This window comes from Lissotriton vulgaris, chromosome 7 (assembly GCF_964263255.1).
Source record: "Lissotriton vulgaris chromosome 7, aLisVul1.2, whole genome shotgun sequence".
In the NCBI taxonomy this organism is placed as follows: domain Eukaryota; kingdom Metazoa; phylum Chordata; class Amphibia; order Caudata; family Salamandridae; genus Lissotriton; species Lissotriton vulgaris.
Window position 1 is genome coordinate 1,740,576,633 of NC_141695.1, and position 22,849 is coordinate 1,740,599,481.

The 22,849-nt window shown below is 44.6% G+C and overlaps 1 protein-coding gene across 3 annotated transcripts in view; it reads left to right on the forward strand.

Annotated features, from left to right (window-relative positions):
• The window catches only part of STYK1 (STY kinase 1), an 83,501-nt gene extending 62,564 nt beyond the window's left edge, over positions 1-20,937 (forward strand). For all 3 annotated transcript variants that reach the window (XM_086933003.1, XM_086933005.1, XM_086933004.1), the window contains exons 2-10: positions 1,199-1,294; positions 2,425-2,559; positions 6,114-6,353; positions 6,743-6,924; positions 7,811-7,894; positions 13,531-13,739; positions 15,628-15,668; positions 17,728-17,824; positions 18,735-20,937. In XM_086933003.1, the coding sequence (XP_086789129.1) occupies positions 1,228-1,294; positions 2,425-2,559; positions 6,114-6,353; positions 6,743-6,924; positions 7,811-7,894; positions 13,531-13,739; positions 15,628-15,668; positions 17,728-17,824; positions 18,735-18,939 (1,260 nt within the window). In that variant the 5' untranslated portion in view covers positions 1,199-1,227 and the 3' untranslated portion in view covers positions 18,940-20,937. The remainder of the gene's footprint in view (positions 1-1,198; positions 1,295-2,424; positions 2,560-6,113; positions 6,354-6,742; positions 6,925-7,810; positions 7,895-13,530; positions 13,740-15,627; positions 15,669-17,727; positions 17,825-18,734) is intronic.
• Positions 20,938-22,849: the final 1,912 nt, after the last annotated feature.

Sequence of the window (22,849 nt, forward strand, 5' to 3'; positions counted from 1 at the left end):
CTCCCTCCATGTTTCAGTCGGAGTGATTTCCTTGTACTGGTTGTGCTTTTGTTCTATTTCGGAGAGCCTGCCAGACCCTCGGACTTTGTTGCCTGGCAGTTAAGCCAGAACCTGAAGCAGCCTTAGCATGGATGCTGTGTCTTTCTGTTGCAAAGTATGTCTTGTTCATGTATCTCGGACTCCATAAGTAGGCGGTGCTTGTACTTGCATGTCTACTGCCTGATCTCTTTACTAAGGACACTACAGAAGTTTAATCAGCCTAGATCTTTTGCATGGATCAATTTGGCTATCTGGGGCAACTGCCCTTTTTATTGATATTAAGCATTTTACGAACACGAAGAAAGAAGTGATAAACTTCTATAACTCGTGGAACGCTTTCTTGTGTTGAATAAAGCCGTTCACTTTGAATGCTTCCTCCTCCGAAGGATATCCAAGCCTATGCAATTATGGGATAGAGCGGCTTCCATGGTCAGTCACAGGCACACCAATGGAAGTCCTGCAAGACGGCCACCGGAGCTGCATCACACACCTCCTGCAGGCATCACATATCAGCTGTTCCACCAAGGCTGATCCTGGTTCAGGACAGGGCATCTCCGTTTAGGGCCGGATAGCCCTTTACATTAGACTACTTCTGCCTATTGCGACTGGAATCGACCCTTATATAGGATTGAAAGGGCCAAGATACAAGAATACGTAAATGTCACTATCTATCCTTCCAACTAGAGCCCCTTCAGTCCTACTACTTACCCAATCTACCCCGACCACATGTCCCGTACTGGCAATGTGTTAAAATGAAGGGATACCGCATTATTATTACTGAAAAAGCTGTAAAACAAAGGAATACAGGAGTCCCTCCTAAACTACCCTACGTTTCCTCCAGTGACAGCAGCCACAAAGCTTAAGCCTGGTGCGCATTCCATGTGGATTTCCTCCACTCTCTTGTCGCACTGAATTCAATAAGGCTAATCCCGTGTGCGGGTCCCAAGGAGACGCTACATCTGGTGATGTCTTGCAGCCAGCTCGCGAAACCTGTGTAGGCCCTTCCCATGTAATTTCTGGTTGACGGTGGTAGGTTGCAGCCAGTACGTAGCTTGTATCACAGGTGTGCAGCTGACCTGTGCATGAGCCCAGATGAGAGGCCTGCATTGATTTAATTTTAGAGTCTTGGTTTTAACCAGTTTATATCTTCTCTCCATAGATCTGCGAGGCCTGCCGAGTTAGGGAGCCATGGATGGGGAACCAGTGGCGCCAAGCCGCTCACTGCTGGCCTGTGCTACCAACGACACGCTCTGCAGTGAGTATAAACCTGATACACCTGGCGAGGCCACCGTCTGATTCTGTTGTCCACAATCTATCAGCAGACACACATGTCAAGGAAGCAGACTGTCCCAGCTTTGATGGCTTTTAATGCCTGGTGCCCCCTCTCCCTATTTCTAATGACAGCTGCCTGATTCTGCTTGCACTCAGTTTTCTTTCAGTTGTATCTATTTGCTGATCCATTAGATCCAGTGTCTGTAGGATCCTCCTATGTTGGCCATGTTTTCACCTGCTTAAAGTTTATCAATATATCAATGCTTAGTCCCGTCCGTAAGTACCCTCCTTGCTATCTGAGTCTCGCTAACTTTAACTCTTTCTTGATCTGCTCTTCTTTCTTCTTCCTCACTTTCCTTTTTCCTACCCGACTTCTTTCTTCATGTTCTATTTTTCACCCTTTCTCTAGTCTGCTTTTCTTTGCTTTTCATCCTCGGTCATCCTCGGTCGTCTCCGGTCATTGGTTGTTCACTCTATAGAGTCTTCCCTTCATCCACACTCTGTCCACTCTTATCCACTCCCTCTGCCTCACTTGTCACTTTGAGTTTTTGCTATAATCTTTTTTTCTCTAGTTCTTTTAAAAAAATGTTTTTTATTGACTTCCAATTCTCTCACATCTGTCCAAGATTTGACATGTCAGTTTCTGCAGTTATGGGAGATCTCCCTTCTCCAGATTGCTTATCTTATCACCTTTTATTAGTTATCTCTTCCTGACCCTGCTTGTATCCTTTTCAGTGTTCTTCTGTTTCTTTATTACCCATCTCACTCCTTCTCTGTGCGCAGTGTAAATGGTATTCTAAATGTATTATTAATCTTCACAATAGGCATAATCTCTTGAAAGTAGTATAGATAGTTTTTCTAAAAGCATTCATAATTATAGCTGGATACATAGTTGGATTCTTAAACAATATGTAATTTTGAAGTCTAGTCGATGCTATTTGTTTATCTACCAATGAGGTTACATGTTATAGTTGGTCCTAGCACTAGTCGAGCTCAGAGCCCCCGCACTAGCGAGGTGCTCGGCCAGGTCAACCTACCATGCTATGGTAGGGGATATGTTTGAACATCCATTTAATTCGGTCTCTTTTCCGCTCTGCCTTCTCTCCGCTGCAGTTGTGCGTGAGTACCAGTACGAGGTGATCATAGTGCCCGTGCTCCTGGTTGGGGGTTTCCTGATCATGTTGATCATCGTCCTCTGCCTGCGCTACCGAAGTATGAAGTCCAAGGACCAGGAGATAGCGGAAGCAGGTAAGCCGTGTGGGTGCCTAACGTTTTTTTTTACAAACAATATCTGCAAACTTCGCACAGTTGAGAAGGTTCACGGTTTCCTGCATCATGAACTTTGCGACAAACCCCATGTATTTTACAGAAGCTTAATTTTCAAAAAATATAAAGCCTAGGTTGTAGATTTCCTGGCAAGTAATCTGCGTACACTATCCAACTTAGATGGGTGTTGATTAGAGTACAAATTGTCTGGCAGTGCAGTAAATATTGTCTTTGAATCTGTTAAAAACTTTGCAGAAGTAAAGACTGACTTAAACAGGAACTTTTTGAAAAAAATTGTGAAGTGGGGACATCACTGGTGTAAAAGAAAGCATTGTACCGCTCTGTCCATCAACAGTAGATGCTCACACTCGTCTGTGTAGTATGTGACAGTTCTGCTCTTGAAAGGGGACTTGCCCCAGTATTGACACAGGTGTGTGCCTCCAAATCAATGAGACCTTCTCTTCGAAGGAAATGCTTGTTATATTGTACTTACAAATACATTCATGTTATCGATGGTAGCTGCTTCTCTTTGTGAACCGAACTTAGAAGCTACTTTTCCGCCAGAATCACAAATGTTGGGTTAAGTTGTTGCCCAAAAAATTCTCCCATGATTTTCCTCTTTCATAAGCAAATTGCACCCTCTAATCTACTTTTTCCCCAGATTCCTGTCTGCTCAAGCTATTTGGAGATTAAAAATGACCCTACGCATTTACCACTCTGATTGTGTCATGCTTTCGTCACCAACAATGCCTGCCAATAAGCAGATGGTCTTTTATCTGACCAGTAAGGCAAATAACAAAACTGCTCCGCCCCACCTTACTCGGTACTTTTTCAAAGGGTTTCTAGCTGCATGGCTAGGCCACTTGGGTCGCAGAGAAAGAACATTTCTAGGACTCTATGGTTGCACCAAGCTGCCTTTTATTTCACATGGGGCTGAGATCCATGCACAGGTTCATAGATGCTCCGCAGTGGTGGCAGCGTGATGTTTTTGAGTCCATAGTAACAGAAATGCATTCTTACTGTCCGTGGTAGCGAACCAGAAGCCTGCCAGCCTAACTCTCTAAATAGCCACTAAACTGCCATGACCGAGTTCCTTTGCTGGCATCTGGAGTATCAAGGGACTGGTGTTCTGAATCTAGGGCTTGCAGGCCTGTGGTTATGAGACCATTCTGATCCAATTTGGACATCTGCTGATAAAGCTTGACAGCGGATGGAGGGAGAATAACGCCTCCCGAATGAGCACGGTGTGTTGCTGGCGTTCCAGAATCTTTTGTGTTGCACCAGACATTGGGGCGTGGTAGGATGGAAACTGGGCTCACGAAAGAAATGTAGCAGTGACCCTTCAGCCTGATAGTTCCTTCTTGGGTGCTCCCATTAGGATAGATTTAAGAGACTGAGAGAGGGGAGTTGGAAACAGCTGTGCCATTGTAGGTGCAGGATGAGTCATTCTGTCAGTGCCTATCTCTGCCTCTCCCAGAGGTTCTACACCAAAGGGCTGATGGCTGCCAGCTGCAAGGACTTCAGTCCTGCTTGTGTTCTTGGTTGGGGTGCTCTCCCTGGATACATCCCTCCTCACTCCTGTTGAAAGACTGGGTATACACCCGTTACAACGCATCTTTTACTCCGCACTACCATTACAACGTGACTTTTACAACGCATACCATTACAACGCATTGCGCTGGGGGGCACTCTAGGATAGGGAATAAGTATAATTTACTATCCAACACCTTCCCTAGGGTCCACGGGGACTGGAGTTAGAATAGTAAATTATACTTACCACTATCCAGCACCTCAAAGCGCTATGCGTTGTAATGGTATGCGTTGTAATGGTCGCGTTGTAACGGTAGGTAGTTGTAATAGTATGCGTTGTAACATGGTACATCCGAAAGACTGTTACCTGATAACAGAGACTGTGTCTGCTCTGGACAGGAGGGATAACCAACTGAGTGAACCACCTCAGACCAGCTCCTGAAATCCACATTCCCTGGATAGAAAGACTAGAGCAGAGAAACTGAAGCTTCTTCAAATGGATCAAACATTTCTCACTGACCAAAGAGGGGGACGCGATGCAGAGAATCCGGGAAACTCTAGAGACCAAGTGCTGGTTTCGCTAACTGCTAGTCTCTCAGGGGTGAGGGGACATCACAGCAAAGTCCACAATCTCAGGCTGGAGGAGAGCTGAGGGTCAGCTTGGAAAGCAGCCTATGTGGCTTGCTGAGAGAGAGAAGCAGAGGGCACCCCTGCAGGAGGAAGGTCTGCCCACAGAGAAGCCCAGCTGTGGTGTCCTGGAAGGGAAAACTGACTGGAAAAGCCGCCTACCCGGAGAGAGATGGATGGAGCTGACCTGAATGCTGGAGTGGGTCTTCCTGGAACCCCCTGTTTGATCTTGGTGTGCTGTGCTGAAGACTCCATGCAGGACTAGAGCCCATGGTAACCACTAACCAGGAGCTGATCCCTCTCCAGCGGGGGTGTCTCCCTGCATCCCTTTATTTGAGTCTGGCACCCGAGTTGAAGATCCCAAGTGTGGATACTGATCCTGGTCTCATCAAACCAGGAGGGACATCGCAAGACACGGTCGGAGTGGGTCTCCCTGTCCTTTCCCTGTGAACCGAGCCCGCTGATTCAACAAAGAGAAGTCTGACCCCCCTAACGTGGTCTTCCTCATGGTGTGCCATGCCAACTGACACCACCCTTGACCCCCCCAGGCCCACAATGGGACTCACCAGTGAACTATATATCTGGGTTCCCAACACTGTTTGATGGTGCAGGATTTTATTGGCCTGAATTCCACCAACAGAGATTGCAAGTTGGAAGTGGTCATTCTCTCTAGTCACACTAATCTAATAGATACATATCTCATCATAAATAAGAGGGGCTGTGTGTTTTAGTTGACCTGTTTGTTGACCTATTTGTAAAGAGATCATTTCTTGGAGTAAATAAATGGCCAATGCCTATTAGCTTCCAATAATTCTCATATAAGGGTTCTAGAAAGCTTGCCCTCCCACGTTGGGTGTAATTCTATTGATTGACCTCCAAGTCCTGAGGATGGTCTCCATGAATCGCTAATATTGCAACCCGAAACGTCAACCCAATATGAGCTCTGGAGGGTGGTACTGTATTTGTATGAAAGAGGAGATTCAAGCTCTATTTTGTAAAATCATCCGGGCTGGACCACCAGGATATTCTATCCTTTAGTCCTAAAGCATGGAACATATACATATTTTTTGTTACTTTCTCCACATGTCTTGTATTTTTGTATTTCTATTTTTAGAAGGAAGTGGGGGACATGAATAGGGCGCTTGTATATCAAAAGTTGAATAATCAAAATATTTCTCTCTCCTGTTTGAGAATTGTATAGCATAATTTTTTTACATTGATATATTTAATAAATGCATGAGGGACACTGTTGTTGATCTTGATAGTGTTTTCCCAAGTAATCATCATATTGAACATCGATCATGCAGTTAGTCTGCGATTGAGTATGGATCTCAAACCAGCCTCGTCTTCTTTATCCTCCACCGTTCTGCCCCCTACAGCAGGAGAGAAGGAGCAGACCAATGTGCACGGCAACTCCTACATCCCCTTGAGCGAGGCCACGGTGCAGAGTGTCCTGAGCTCCAAAGATCCATCCCTGAAGGAGCTGGAGGTCTCCCGGGACAGGATACAGGCCCAGGCTGAGCAGATCCAGAACGGCAGCTACGGCCCAATCTTCAAGGCAGAGTTGGTGGAGGAGAACCCCACCCGGCCAAGGGCTATCGTCATCAAAGCCTTGCGAGGTATGGAAACCGTGCTCTCTAGAGCTCCTCTCAGACTTCTGCCCTCACGATCCTTCATCAGAACTTTATTTTAGGAGCCTTGCTTGATCCAAGGCGCGCTTTTTAGAACTTATTTTCCCTGGCTCGCTTGTTATATTGTGCATGGGGCAGGTTCTCCTTATGTATGCATTTATCTAATCGTAACTTGTTGTGCTCTTGTTTTTCCACAAATACGGTTGAGTGTTATAAGGGCAGATGTTTAAAAGTTTGTGCCTCCTCCATAAATGTTATTCAAATTAAAATGAACTTAGGTGTAGTGTAAGCCAACGCGTCTGCTACTCTTTTCCAGGGTAGACCTTGTGAGCATGATTTTTTTTTTATCCCACTTAAAGTCTTGCCTCTGTCGTTAGATTCCGCCAGTCTGCAAGAGATTAAAGACTTCCTTGGGCAGATGGCCTTCCAGTCCCAGTTGGGCCACCATGAGAACATTGTGCAGCTGATCGGATGCTGCACAGACCAGTTACCAGTCTATGCCATCCTGGAGGGTGTTGACCATCGGGACCTGTTGACCTTCCTTTGGACCTGCCGCAGGGTGAGTTCTGAGAAATGTTATAATTCTCAGGATAGACCAAAAAGAAAGACTCGGTACCCATGTCATTAGGTTGAGGCAAAGTTATAGTGCATCTGTCATGTACAGATAAAAGTATTTGCTGTGGTTGCACTTTTTGACACAAAGTGCAGACCAGTTTGGGGTTACGATGCTTGATAACTCATTTGTTTAGCAGTCGACTGGTATCCAGTCCTCTGGCTTTCTTACTAGAAGTCAGAACTGTGGGCACTTCTCGAAGTTTTAACTCTCTCTAGAGAATAAGTTCAACAATATGGATGCTGTCTGTTTGTCCTCGCTTTCTTGTTTCCGGTCTCATGTTTTCTTACACTCTCTCACTCTGTGGATGTACTCTTCTTGCCTGCCTCTTTACCATCAACCAACTCCTTGTTTTTATTCTTGGCCGCTTGTAATCACATCTAACCTTATTTTCTCTTCGGCCTTCCTCTAGTCTTCTTTTCTTACCAACAGATTGTGTCTTAATCTTCTTCTTGTCCCCATATCCTTTTACTTTTCCTCCCTACTTCGGCTCTCCTATCATTCATAGATTTTGTTTTCTCTCATTCTCTCCAATTTTTTTATATCCCCTCCACTTTTTCTTCTACTTTTGACTAACATTTGCCTTGTCTATTTCTGGCAATTGCCCCTTCCTTGCTAACTCCCTTGCTTCTGTATATTCTATCTCTCTGAAATTTCTATCTTGTCACCCTCTCACTGGTTCTCTTTTTTTTGTATCCTAGATGTTTTCTTCCCTACTATATAGTCGTACTGTTTTTTTTAAATCATCATTTGTGTTCTTAGAAATTCTCGGGGTTGTTTTCCTCATTTCATTTTCCTCCGTTCTCTCCTTTCACTCCTCTTTCCACTTCAGGATGTAATGACCATAGACGGTATCCCCTTCGACCTCACGGAGCGCCAGGTCTACAACATAGCCCTGCAGGTTGTCTCTGGCTTGGTGAGTCCAATTTTCATGCCCTCTTGATGCTTGTTGGTGCCAGCTTGCATGTTGTCCTAGAACGTGTCTGGTGAGAAGGGACATTTATCGTGTACCTGTGAGGTGGTGGAGAGCTGCTTTGGGCACAGGCTGTAAGGTTGCCACCCTTGCACCAGCATGGAGTGGAAGTAGAAAGGGCAGATGACAACAGTGTGTGAGACAAGGGCAAGATGTGTTTGTATTTGTGTGTTTGTATTTTACATAGCGCCTTCTACCCAGAGGTCTCGTAGCGCTGTATTCATACCGCTGTGGAACCCTTTCTGTCTTTCCTGTGAGATGCCCACTCCTGGGCACCCCCAAGGTGAAGCCAGGCATCCAAGCGCTGCTGGGGCCGTTGTGGAGATTAAGCAAGCTATTGCCCATTGTCACAGAGTGGGACCCATGATTAGACTAGGCACCGAGGCGAGAATTATCAGGTCCGAGGAAATTGAGCCCAAGACCCGCCGAGGCGGGAATTGAACCCTGGTCCCAGGACAGACCTCTGCATCAGGGTCTGCCGCTCTAACCATTGAGCCACGCTTCTCCAAGATCTATGCACAGCACAGTGGAGTGTTGCCCAGCATGATGTAGGCACCGATAAAATAGTATCGCTTTTATTGAAAGCTGCTATGATACGTTGGAGAGCTGCCGAGTTCTCGAAACTGAGTCGGATGAACCTAGTTGTACAAACAGTCAAGTGGATGACCAGTCAACATGTTGTGTGCCTGGGTGCGCTTCACCTCAGGGCTCAGAATACCTGTGGAACAAGAGGAAGGAAAGAGTATGGTACCTACACAGGGAGCATTTGGAGAGGTTCTGCCAGTGCATAATGCTTTAGCACTATACTAGGCGTGTGATAGAAAAACTAATGGCTGCATTCTAACTTCTGAGCAACCCTGCATGGTAAATCTCTATACTACCTGGTGCAGTATTTACCAGGTGCACAATTACTGCACCATTCCAAGTTTTGGACCCTGGAGTAATGACGGTGGCTTACTACTGTAGGCTGTCACGTTGCACAGACTCCAAATGTATGGTGCTTGCCAGCACAATTGTGCCAGGTTTTCCCTTGCCAGAATTGTGTGGGCAAAAACATGTGGGATGCTGTATTACCAATTTGGGTGCACTCTCACACGTGTGCCTGGTGCAGTACTTGCATGGAAGTAGAAATTGGTGCATGGTACCATGGAAGTGCAACACATAATATTTTGTGCTTGTGATAAAGAATGAGCAAACCTAGAATAACATGTACCGGGTCACTGAAGGACCCCGCAAACCCAGCCCTCTTCCAGCTTGGCTCACCCAGACCAGCCCTTTTCCAACTTGGCCCACCCAACCCCTGGTAGCATGCAGCTGTGCCCTTTGAACAATCAGCTAGTGCCTTGGGTGGCTGGGTAAGGGTGTAGGGCTTTAGGTCCATATGGTGGCAGATGAAGTATGGACATGCCAGACCATGGCTATCGGGGGTTGGTTCGACTGTGCCCCAATTGCTAGACACCTGGCAGCCAGCGGTGGGTCCAGGAGCCAGAGTTGGAAATGTGCACTGTGGTAACCACAGGATGAATGTTAAAGATTGCAGGTTGGGCACCTGCAGCAGAGTAAAAACCAGGAACAAAGATAAAATGCTACACAGCTGTGTCAGTGACCATCCAACTAATGATCTGGGTAAACCTTGGAGTTTGCCAGTCTCTGGGCATTTCTCCCCGGGCAGACCGATCCGGTAATGGTCCCCTTAAGGTCATTGCAGTGCTTAATTTGTTTAAAAACAAAAGAAAAAAGCATTTAGCGCCATGACCCTTGCAAAGTAGCCACTGCAGTTTGCACCACACATAGCCACTGCCAGCACTGCTAATGACCGGACTTACACAACTACTAACCATCACACTGCTACAAGTGTGACATTTCAGATTGTTCAAGGCCCCCAAAGCTGTAATAAAGGCTTGGGTGGCAGGTATTAGTAGTTTTTAATGTATATTGAATTAATTAACAACTTGTTGTGCTTCTCTTTAAATTACGCAAATGGCACCACAGCGATCGTAAGTGCTGGTGTTCGCAATTAAGTGCCGGTGCCGAGCACCGGAAACCACCTGCTAAAATTAAGCACTGGGTCATTTGTGATGAAGAATACATTTTCTGGTTCATCTGTGACAGGATGAGGGTTGGATTTGCAACAAAGAATTCCCTAAAGTATATACTGGATGGGGTAGCTGCTGACCTCTGACCTTTCCAGCTGAAAAGGTGCAGTAGTTCCCATCCAGTCAGTCTAAGGAAGGTCTTGTACTCCCCTGGCACCCTTCAGGCTTCTGGTTAGCAGTACGAGGTAGGCAATGAGTCCTATAAATCAGTGGTTCTTAACCTTTTGACTTCTGCAGACCTCCACTTAATCATTATTAGAACCTGGGGATCCCAAATAAATCCTTTTTGGAATCTGGGGAACCCCACTGAGTCAATATTGGAAGCTGGGGATCCCAGCCTAAGCATTTTCAATTAATTGAACCACAAAACAATACACAAAAAAATACAGAAGAAAACATTTATCAAACACACAAATGACTAATATTTTATTTAATTCTCAAACATAAATAAATTGAGGCTGCTCATCCATACTATATACTTTTAGATACACTTGCACTGCTCCCATGAATCAATCCGAGGCTGATAACTTAAATTTAGCATTCAATTTGAAATTCCTTCATATTTAACGAATGTTTAGTTTTACACTTTGCTTCTTTATTTATATACACTTCATTAATCTGTTAATCTTATTTAATTTTCTAAGTAGTTGTGAACCCCTTGCGTAAGCCTCGCGGATCCCGGACACAGGTTGAGAGCCTCTGCTGTAGATGAATAGTAGGTTTGCCACCTTTCCCAGAAATATTTCAGCCATCAGTACACGTTTTAAGATTCTGCACAGGTCCAGACATGATTCTTAGGTAGACGTTTTTATGAGATCATCTCTGTCCGTTTTTAACATGCCCTTTCAGCCTTTGTTTATTTTATCAGTCCAGAGTCCTTAAGGCAGCTGTAGAACACATTTTAAAGTGTTGTCTTCTAACCCATTTTAAAGTATGTATTGATAAGGGAGAAAAATACTGACTTTAGATGATTTTGCAGATTTTTATATCAGCTGGAACATTAAAATTCCAGTCATGCTGGCTTAGAACCAGCAGGTGGCACCCTAACGAACAGCCTCCCCCTGAATGAATTACTGGAGTGTCCCTGCAGCCTGGCTGTGTGTGTCTTCTCCCCAAGGCGACTGTCAGTCAGTAAGCACAGTAGGATTCCCTCACACATCTGACCAAGTACTTGTCGGGTCGTTTCCTCCCCCGGGTTCTGCATTATTCTGATAATGTCCGGGACCACCAGACGGCAAAGGTCAATCGGGGTCATCTCCCCTGTCTCCTTTGTCCATGTCCTTAGGCCCAGTGCTTTAAAAGGGCAGGTACTGTCCGGTACTGAGTACCTGCACTTCTTTAATTTGCAAGGGAGAGTACCTGCACTTCTCAGCGCTCCTGCAATTCATTTAACGGGAGTGTACCAACACTTTTTGATCACAATCAGCTACTCTAAATGTAAGTACCTGCACTTCTATAATTTCATTTAAAACACTGCCAGGCCTCAGCTTTCATGTATACAAGAAAACGTCCCCTCCCAGGAGATATCTGGGGGGAGCTAGTCTCTAAGACCTTGAAGATTCCCTGAGTAGAGGAGCTGTGCAAGGGAATGAAGCAAGGGGAAGGGCAGGAGACTGGGGCATCCCTTACAATAGGCAACAGAGCACAGCACCAAAAATCCTTTCTTTTCTGATCAATTCATGTCGGCTTTATGTTTTAATGTCCCATATACTTTAAACATAAGAGGGACCCTGAAATCTCAATAGGGAGGAAGAGAGCAGGGCGAAACACAGGTTAAAGAACAAAGTCTTCCTCCATAGGATTATACTGTAGTGGGTAACTCATCCACACTATATAGTTAATTGTCCCGCAGATTATGAAAAATTACAACATAATATCAGTTCACATTTTATTAGTTTCAAAAATTAAATAAGGTGGTCACATAAAAACACGTTAAAAATTGTTTGCTTTTTCTTGTGGCAATGTAAACAGTACAAAAACAGAGGCCCATGGTAGAAGTACAAGGCAACATACACAACATTACATCTCTGACAGTGACATGGGAAAAATTAACAATAATAAACACATGACAAAAACAGCATATGCAAACATACAATAAACAACAATACAAAACAAGACTAAACTGTAAAAACGCCTACGCACGTTTCGGTACAAAAACAAACATATACATAGTTCCTTCTTCAGAGCGAGAAAATCGTAGCCGGTATCTGAGGGGCCATCTGTATGCAATCAAAGCAACCACCGGATATGTGGTATCACAAGCCGCTAATTATGCAAAAACAATGCGCCAATATAGTCCAGGGGTCCATGAAAGTAAGCATCAGAAGGGTCAAAAGATCCACAGGAACCACAATGCAAGACACTCACAGGTAGGCCCTAGATCCTAGAGGGCTACAGGCAATAGGAGGACTAAAGGTAGCTGTCCCCGTCCAAGATTCTTAGAGGAACAAACAACCTGACGGAAAGGGTGGGTAAGCAGAGGATGCAGCTTTACAGGTCCCGGATCAGAAATGATAGGTAGGGGAATGGAGGGAGCAGATCACAACCTCGATATAAAGATAGAGGTGCGAAGTCCTCAGGGCCATAGACTGACCTGGTGGAGGGTAATGATCGGTGGAGGGGGCTATCCTGTAGAGCGTTGTAGAAAATACTTCTGAATAAAGTTCTAGTAGTGGGATACAGGGATCCGTGTCGGCCTCTCTGGTCCTGTTGTAGTAGCAATTAATGTCCCATATACAACATAACATGTTCAAATCCAAATAGCAAGAATTTAAGTAGCAAATATTTGTGAGAACAAGTTGACACGATGTTGTTGAAACTCCACAGCTGACACGTGTTTTGTTGCAGGAGCGACTTTTTCAAGGCTTTATAAGATAAGCCTGTATAAATATTACAAATGTATTCTCAGGAGCCACGGAACGTGCTTTGTCTTTGTCACGGCGAAGGCAAAAAATCTTAAAATGTATTTGGTAGTCAAGATCTCCAAGTATACACTCAATAAAAATCTCTGTCATTTCAGTCATGAGGAGCGTAGCTAAGGCAAATTTTTTTATATTTCCGAAAGGGGTCCAAGTGGTATTCGTAGTCCTAAGTGGTTCACCCAAAACTGTCATCCACGGTTACTAAGTATGGAACATTCAATCCATTGCCCCATACCTGATTTAGGTGCCACGCTGATCCGACGCGTTCTGTCGACTTTTTCTCACAAATATGTGCTGCTTAAAGGATGTGTTGAAATTCTCTGCGTGTGACTGTGAAATCTGTAGCTTGTTGTGGATCTCAGCCCTTCAGACTGCTGGTCTTGGTGCCACAGACATTGAGGGAGGAGCCTGGTGTATTGCTGTCTTGCATCATTGTGCTTTTGCTTTCTCTGAGTTACCCCAATGGGCTGTTTCCTACCACTGGTGCCCTTAGTGATGGGTAGAACATGTTTCATATTTACTGGTAACGGGTGTGTTCACAGTTTCCTTCATCACTCCACAGGACTTCCTACAGCAAAACAAACTCATACATGGCGACATAGCAGCCCGCAACGTTCTCATCCAGCGCAACTTCACCGCAAAGCTGTGCGGCCTGGGCGCAGCCTATGAGACGCGCACCTATGGAAATGTGGCCACCCGGCGCCAACTACCCGCCAAGTGGATGGCTCCAGAACGCATCCTCAGGCGGCCGTGTGGTGTGAAGAGCGACGTGTAAGGTTTACTTTTTTGTTTATTTGGGTATGAGCGTTGCATTCTAGCTCACACTGTCACCCAAGCGCCTTGAGACGCAGCTGGGTTTCAGTGGATGGGTCCACATGGCTCTCATTTTGATACAGCCGGTTACAACTGCAGGCTCTGTTTTAAGCCCACGGGCTAGGCTCATGAGTTTGGGTGGTGTAGCACAATATTGACCTGTGCTTCTGATGAGCTTAAGGAAGGTGCATGGAAGTAGTAGAGGCAGGAAAGGCGGTGGGGGAAGTACTGAGCGAAGGGATTTACAATTTAGAAAGACCGCATGGTGGAGTATGTTGGGTGACTTACACCATTCTTAAAACACCCCCAGCGTGTTCATGTTAAGACTTTGGGCCACATTTATGGCCGAGTCCCACAGCGCAGCACAGGGCAGCAAGTCACCATTCCGCACTGAGTGACCGGGAAAGGGCAGGAATGCGCAGTATTTAAGTCAATACGGCAAATTCCTGGTTTTTCCCCGTGCCCTTTTGGCTGCCTCGCGCCAATGTGGACACCCTTGCACCATGGTGCAAGGGTACCTGCGCTGTAAAGAGGATTGCTTTTGTGCAGGAAGGGGCACTGTAAATGTGAGACGTGTTGTTTCACTGCCAGGTAGATATTGAGACCTTGGATCCCATATGTGTCAATTAGATTAGTGGTCATTCTCTTATTAACCAAATTGAAAATGCAGGAGAAAGATGGACACCTTTCTACCTGTGTACCTGTGTACCTGAAGTTTACACAGATTTCACCACCAGTGCATTAACCATCTGATTACCGCGAGTGAGAGGTTGATTTTTGTATAGAGAATTCTTTTTTTACATGCTCACACGAATGTGGAAGAGGAAAAGGAAAAGGAAAGAGTGAGTTAAGAAATTTCCAACTTTAAGAGATCCTTCATCTCGTTTATTTGCAGAAAGTTCATTTCTAGGCCCAAAATGTATAGTTTTTACTTTTGATGAGTAGTGCAAACTTTTAAAAACTTAGTTTATTCTGTTGCATTTAAATTAACAAACCCCTAAATCCAAATTGTTTCTATAAACAATCTCAAGATTTTTGAAAATTGCATTACTTTTTTAATTGGTTATTCATGTGTTGCAAGTTATGAATAATGTCTATAATTACGTTATATATATATATACTTGTGCTTGGACTAAAGGTTTTGGAGGTCCTGGGGACCCGAGGCAAGACTGTCTGTTTCCTTTTGCGGGTAACGCTTTGCAGAGCTCCACTCCCACAGCGATTCCACATACCGTCCCCCAGCATTACTTACCTAGGAGCCACTGTTGCATCCTGGGCATTGGAGTCCTTTGATTGCCTCGGACCCTTAACACTTACACCTGTGATACTTTGGCTGAGGGGCGGAGCTGTCATTCTCACCTATCCGGTGCGGAGTGGTGCACTTTAAACTGCAGAGCGGTAGGACTCCCGTTTTTACCACCGCAGGCGCTGAAGAGGCCACACCGGCCGAAATGCATACGCCATCAAATTGGGAATAAATTGTTTTGCCTTACCCCGCTGAGGTTCCTGCCTTTCTTTCACAAGAGGGACTGCTTTTTTCATATATATATATATATAATACGACCTTATTAAAGATCTTAAATTCCTTTTCAAATGTCTCCTTAAGGTATTTTAGTCATCAAAAACACTTATTAACTTCCTCATACGTATATTGTTGAGTCTTTATTACATGAATTTTATTTTTTAAGCTGGAACTGAACGATAAATTTAAGGTTAAACTTGGATCGCCGATAATGTTTTTTTTTCATGTAATTGAACATTTGGTATATGCACTTTGTTTTGACTCTGTGCTCCTTTGCCTGCTTGGGTAGCTAACTCTTGTGTTTCTTTTGCTCCTTCCTGGCAGCTGGTCCTTCGGCATCTTACTGTACGAGATGATCACTTTAGGTAAGGAAAATGGCGACGCGATCTTAGGGAAAATCTAAAATGGAGGATATGTTTCAAAGTTTCACGCAATCGGCATGGAGCTCAGAGGCAGGGTGGCATTAGCCCAGTAATGGCAATAAATCCCAAGGATCCCGGAGTGTTCTTTGCCGGTTGTTGGGAATTTGACAGACGACGGCGAGTGAAAATTTATTATTTGCTTAATTTTCCCTCTTGGTCATCTGTCAAATTTCACCCCCTCCCAATCCCGCCCAACTGCTCTTACCTGCACGGGCTGTGCTGATGTTCCGGGCAACCTAATACCCCAAAGGAACCGGTGTCCAATTCAAGAAGAGACATAGGTGATCCCTAAGAGAGATAATGTAGGCCATACTTTGTCAATCTCTTCTTGGTTTGACTTAACGTCTAAAGAAAGAGCTTTAAATATAAACAAATAAATTAATCCTGAATCAATGAATACTGAATAGCTCAGGAAAATAGTTCTACCAGAGGTACCAGTAAAGTGAGACTTTAATTATATAATGCAGATTGATATTTTTAATACACGTAATTTTCCAAATGACACACAGAACAGTGTAGTGGTGAGATACGTAAAATATTCAGTGCTTTAGTACAATTTTAAATGCAACCAAATGAAAAAGGTCATCAGACATTTGCTGTCTGCTTCTCCAAAATCACAGAAAAAGAAGCCAATTGTTTTAGAATGGATAATTCTACTCTAGGGTGTCGGTTCTACTGCACAGAATGCTTTGTCCCTCATAAGGCAAATTAAAATAAAAAGAATTCCCCTGATTTGCACAGAAATTAGGCAACATGTAAAGCATAAGTGGGTTTTTAGAAAACACGTTTTCTGGTTTGTCACTGAGTAGAGTTTGGCTAGTAAATGGACTGTGCAAGAATTGAGTGTATACATTAAAGTTTGAGCACTTGCAGAAAGAATCCATATACTGTGGTACAATACAGTCCACAATAGACTATGGGGCTGATTACGATGTCAGTCTGAAAGCCTCCGAATGCGGTTGGAAGCTTTTCAACTGACCGACCGATTACAATGTTGGCGGTCAGAATGTAAACTGGCGGGTCATTCTGACTCGGTTCCAACCGGCTCTGAGCATCTTCCAGCCAGTCGGAACTGCACAGTAATCCCCTGTGGACGGCGTTTCCGCCATCGGGATTACAATGTCGGTTTCCCACAGCCTTTCTGTGCTGGCCTTTCCGACACTGAAAGGCAGGCGGAAAGTGACTTTGGGGTCCCCAAGCAGGGCCCCCTTGCCTCTACGGCCCGTGGTCGAGGGGGCACCTAGGGTACCCCCTGTAAAACACTGCACTGTGTCGCAGGCACCACGGGGTGCCTGCCACAGGGTGCAGGGTTTTACACACACACCCATTTCTCTATAGGAGCCTGTATTACGGTCGGTTTACGGCAGTGACACAAGCTCGCATAGAGAACCGTAAGAATCGGACCGAACAGTGTTCGGTCACAATGTAATCAGGCAATCAGAACCGCCGACCTCAGGATGGTCGGTCTCGAGTCCGAGATGGTGTCGGTCAAAGGCAACTCTGACCTACATCGTAATAAGCCCCTAAGTCCACAGCCCTCACTGGGAGTGAATGATGAGACGTATTAAATACACCTAGTTGTTCTACTAGTTGATCTGCAGCTTGCTATTCAGCGTCAGGTAATCAAACTTTAGATCATGACTTTAGAACCATGTCTGTTTGCTTGAGGGCATTCTAAAATATAGCTAAAAAAAGTGGCTTTAACTGTAGAGATTTGACTGTTCTCACTGACAAAGATGGTGTCCGAATTTTGGGAAACAGAAACCCTCCAATTGAGTGATTTGATCTTGCATGAAAAACCCACGGTTTTGAGGACTGCAGATAGAAAGTGGTCTTTGGATAGCGTGTAGTAGTGCCTTGTGTAAGATTGTTGTGAGGTATAGGTCATGATGATGAGTGTAATGAGTCCACTTTGCCAAGATTCAAACTTCGTCCACTAAAGAATACAGAAAAAATATCTGCAGCAGGAGTCGAACTGCCTTTCTATCTCTTTGTTTTATAGGGGCTCCACCGTACCCTGAGATTCCACCGTCTGACATCTTGCAGCACCTACAGAGAGGGAACATCATGCCCAGACCCTCCACCTGCCAGCCCTCCCTGTAAGTGTAGTCCTCCTTCCACCCACAGGGATGCACCTGCTTGTCTGTCATTAACACGCTTCGCCCTCCCCTTGCAGGGGAATTAAGAAAGCCTTGAGCGCATGTCTTTGGGGGTCAATTGTCAATCATGCTTGGAACCTTGCTGGGGTATCCATTTCTTTGGGGCCATTCTGTATGTTTCATTATATAATCAGTAGTGTTACAAGACACTGTCAGCTTTGTGATCAACCTATATCAGTTTGCTGTGCCCCCCGCAGTAGTCGTTCTCACCAATGGTAATATACACACATAGTAAACAGAAGCTGGCTTTGCTCCTAAACCAGTGTGTGCGTGAAAATTCATATTAATGGTCTCTTCCATTCTTCATTGCATTCTGTCTTCATTCAAGCGAATCTAGTGTGCTGTTAGGAATATATATTTACCGATATTCTTTTATAAATGTAATTTGTTTTCATATAGTGTAAGCTCTGTTCATTTTGGGCTGATTCATTCCTTTTCAGGAGTGATCATACAACCAGATTCCAAAATGTACAGTTTTGGGGGAAAATGCCAACCAAAAAAGAAATGACGTTTTGAGCTTGGTTTACGAAGAGAACTAGGATACTAAACTTCACATACTGTGTCTTAAAGTGAACTGAATTTCATCTGAATATTGTTTTCAGTATTTTACACAAATCATATTGTTTAATGAATCCTAAAGAAGTATGAAGTGACCTGAAATGCATTGAGTTTACACAAAAAAACAGGGAATTTGTATTAATAAATGAACATGTTATGATAAAGATCTGAACAGCCACATTGGAGGGAAACAAGCTCCTGGTTTGTATATGCAAATTGTATGATTGACAGTCTCTGCTAAGTCTGACCTCCTTGTATCGCATCTCAAGCCTTCTGTTTGGTCCTCTCGTAGGTACCACATCATGAAGTCCTGCTGGCCCTGGAAAGAGTCCTCTCGGCCCTCACTCCCAGACCTCCGCAAGCGCCTTGAGGCAGGGAAGAAGCATGCCAATGATCGCATGGTACTACAGGTGCCCGATCTTGTGGTCCCAGAGTTGTACGCACGTGTGGCAGGAATTGATCCCACGAGCTTGGCAGCTGATTACACCGTGCTTTGATCTGGCATCGGGAGAAAGACTTGACTAGTTTTTCAGCACTAATGCACTTTTTGTTCTATGCGTTCCATGCCTTCTGGCAGGACAGTGAACTTTTCTTTTTTTCTTCTGGTGCTGTCTTCTTGCTTCTCTTCTCTCTACTGCTGGACAAAAGACATCTTATTGGATGCTACACAAGAAGGGTGTCTTTCCAAGCTGATTAGACAGTTATTTTAAGTCATGGTTTCTCATTTTAATGTGCTACTTAGTTTGCAAGAGAGAAGAGTTGCTTTACTCTGTATTTAACATAAAAAACAATGCCACTGGGGGCAAAGGAGTCTTCCACATCAAGGATCCATTGCAATGAATCCAAGTACTTTTAATACAGAATAAGAAGCAGCTTTAAAGAGATTCAGGTTTAGAGGATAACCCACAGGTAGGATATATTTCCAGCCACCACAAACTCCGCTACAAAAATGAAGGATTCATTTCCAAGAGAAGATCGTTCTTCTAATCTAGAAGATGAAGAACTCTCCTCCATGGTAAGGATTCTGGTGTGGAGTTTGACTTTGCACTAAGCAAGCAGAGCATCTCAGCAGTGGAGGATTCGTCTCCAAGAAGAACGAGCAGAAGGATGGGGATTCTGGGCTCCTCTTACACTTGATTTTAGCGACGCTAGCAAGTTTTTCTGACCACAAATAAGACTCCGGAAAAAACAATAGAGAAATGAAGGATTTTTTTATAAACCCCCTGGGTTGGAGGGGGGTTAGTGTTCCTTTTTAGCATTGTGAAACAGCCTGTCAGTAGTTTAGACACATTCCCGTAGGGTTAGAGGTACATTTCCTTGGAAGGTGGATCAGTCCGCCTGACGTGAGCCATTGTGTGCTACATTATGCGCCTCACCTGAGGACTTTGTTGATAAGTAAATGTTCTGTAATGTTGGTATTTATTTGTGTTGTCCGTGTTGGAAATATATTGTTACTTTTCTTCTGGAACCGTGTTTTTTTGTAATGAGGGACATGCTTCCGTATAATCGGTGCGAGGGAATACAAGTGGGAGAATTAAAAGGGATGTTTTGAAAATAGTGCAGGGATGGTGAAACAGATAGTGCCAGAATAGCAGGGAGTAAGGGCACGTCTATTATGATGTGACAGGAAAATGGATACAGGTCATTGGGAAACGAACAACCGGAATGGACACAGCCCTTATGGTGACAGCGGGGACTGGACACTGCCCATGTGGGCTAGTAGAAATTCATGTGGCTAGCAGGAGAAGGGACTGGACACTGTCCATGTGGGCTAGAAGAAATATATGTGGCTAGCAGGAGAAGGGTCTGGACACTGGCCATGTGGGCTAGTAGAAATTCATGTGGCTAGCAGGAGAAGGGGCTGGACCCTGCCCATGTGGGCTAGTAGAAATTCATGTGCTAGCATGAGAAGGGACTGGACACAGCCAGTTTGGGCTAGTAGAAATTCATGTGGCTAGCAGGAGAAGGGACTGGACACTGCCCATGTGGGGTAGTAGAAATATATGTGGCTAGCAGGAGAAGGGACTGGACACAGCCAGTGCAGGCTAGTACAAATATATGTGGCTAGCATGAGAAGGGACTAGACACTGCCCATGTGGGCTAGTAGAAATTCATGTGCTAGCACGAGAAGGGACTGGGCACAGCCAGTATGGGATAGTAGAAATTAATGTAACTAGCATGAGAAGGGACTGGACACAACCAGTGTAGGGATTTGGAAATCTATGTGGCTAGTGTGAGAATAAATGGAGGACTTGCATGGTGCAGTCAGGGTACCAGTGACTGGTAGCTGGACAGAGCCACTGTCAGAACTGCGCACTGTGACATTCAGAAGTGGACATCATTGCTCCACGGTTACCCGCATCAAGGCACTAACGTCAGGGAGTCTGATATGGTCTAGTGTTCCTATGAATGTGATGGTCTGAGGGCTCCATCACACACTGTGTATGTTTATAAGCCATTTGTGACTTACTTTTTAAATAAAATATTTAAATGTGTTACATGTCTTATTATTTTACTGTACGGAAGCATCTGTAAGGCGCCACATACCCCAGATGAGGCCATGAACCACTTTCAGAGGGTCCAGTGAGCGGGTTGTCCATTCCTTCTACTTTGAGTTTATAAACGGCTGTGTGTGGAAGCGTGGTGGTGTTGCGCATGAGGTCTGCGGTGGTGCCCTGAGCATTGAGTGAAGCAGAGAGATGCATTTGTGTATGTCTACCACCATCTTCTTACCGATGGGCAAGTAGCTATCCTGCTGCACATTTTAGGAGTGCATTTTGCATCTGGCCCTCGGCTAGCGACATGATCATGGTTTCTGGTTTCATGGAAGGGTAGATTATGTTACTGCCATATGTACAGTGCTCAGTCTGCCATTAACCTTAGGCCCTGGCACTGCTGTTTGTCTGACAGTCAAACATGTCCACCGCAGGCAGGATCTGAAGATTCCTGTGGTGTGAGGGTGTCCAGGGTGCTCTGGTCTATGTGCCCACCGGTTGCTGCCTTGCTTCATGTCATCAGAGCACGGGTATGTTATTAATGTGTTCAGCCTGCAACGCATCTTGTCGCTATAAATACTGACAGAACCAACAAGTACTAAAAAAAGAATTAAAAAAATATATAAGAAAGGAGCAGTGCTCGGTTTGAGCTGGTGGTTGCAGATGCTTTTACTGACACTCAATTTTGTGGACCGGTATTTTTCTTCAACAGACTTTGATCCAGAGCGAAAGAGAGAACAAGCATTGGCATGGCCAATAGGTCTCGCCGTTGTGACCTTATAAGTTTTTGGCCATGCAACACTTGATGTTGTTGCACCAAGGATATTGTGCTGGGTAACTAAACACTTCTAAGGTCCCAAAGGTGAGACCTATTGGCTATGCCAATGCTTGTTCTTTATTGCTGGTGGATGGGAGGGCGGGCCAGAGGCAACATGGATAATGGATGGTGTGGCAAAAAAGCGCCATAATGAGACCAGCACTGGCGTGTCACACTGTACTTCATGCTGCTTAATATGTTCAAATACAGTGGAAGAGAAAATGCTGACTGCTGAAGATGATCGGCCTCAGCGGGCAGGTTTTTTTCCACTTCGCATAGGGACGTCCGATGAGTATGAAGTTTTGTAATTAGCTGTTTCAGATAGTGAACGAGATTACAAAGCTATCATTGAAGACCGAGCTACTAATAGCTCTCCGTGGATATGTGAAATTAGTCTGGAAAAGTAGTAGAACATTTGTAGGTATTGCACGCTAATGGGGAAGTGTAGGGTGGACATGTCATGGGAAAGAGGAGTAGCCCCCCTAAAGGAATGAGTGGCAGAAAGACCGCCTCATGCAAAACGCGCTCTGCATCTATAGTACATTGTTGAAGGAGACATCTCGCCCACAAGGCATTTGGAAATCCCTTGGGGCGATATCTGGAAGACAAGGAACCTGACTGATGGATCACCGAAAAGAGTTGAAGATACCAAGATTGCTTATTGTTAAGAAAATTAGCTAAAAGTTGTTTTAATATGTCACAATAGAGATGGATCTATTTGGGCTTTGAAAGGTTGAATGATTGTTTATCTATGGCTATTGTACTGGTTCAGATGATTAATACCTACATATAGATGCTATGGCTACAATATTTAATACAATGCGATACAAAAAATGATCTCTGAAAAAACAAGCAATAACCACTAAGCTAGCAAAATAAAATAAAAATCTGTAACCTCTGTTACACACTATGCTGGGCAGCATGTACATTAACACGGGTGCTGTGTTTCAAGGAGTCAGAATTCGATAACTATACTGCACATAGATCGCTCCAGCAATGCATAGCCGCCAGAGTTACCTTACAGTTATTACAGCATGGGCGCCTTGACGCCCACCGGGCTAAGTTGCGCATGCATAAATCCCACTTCATTCATTC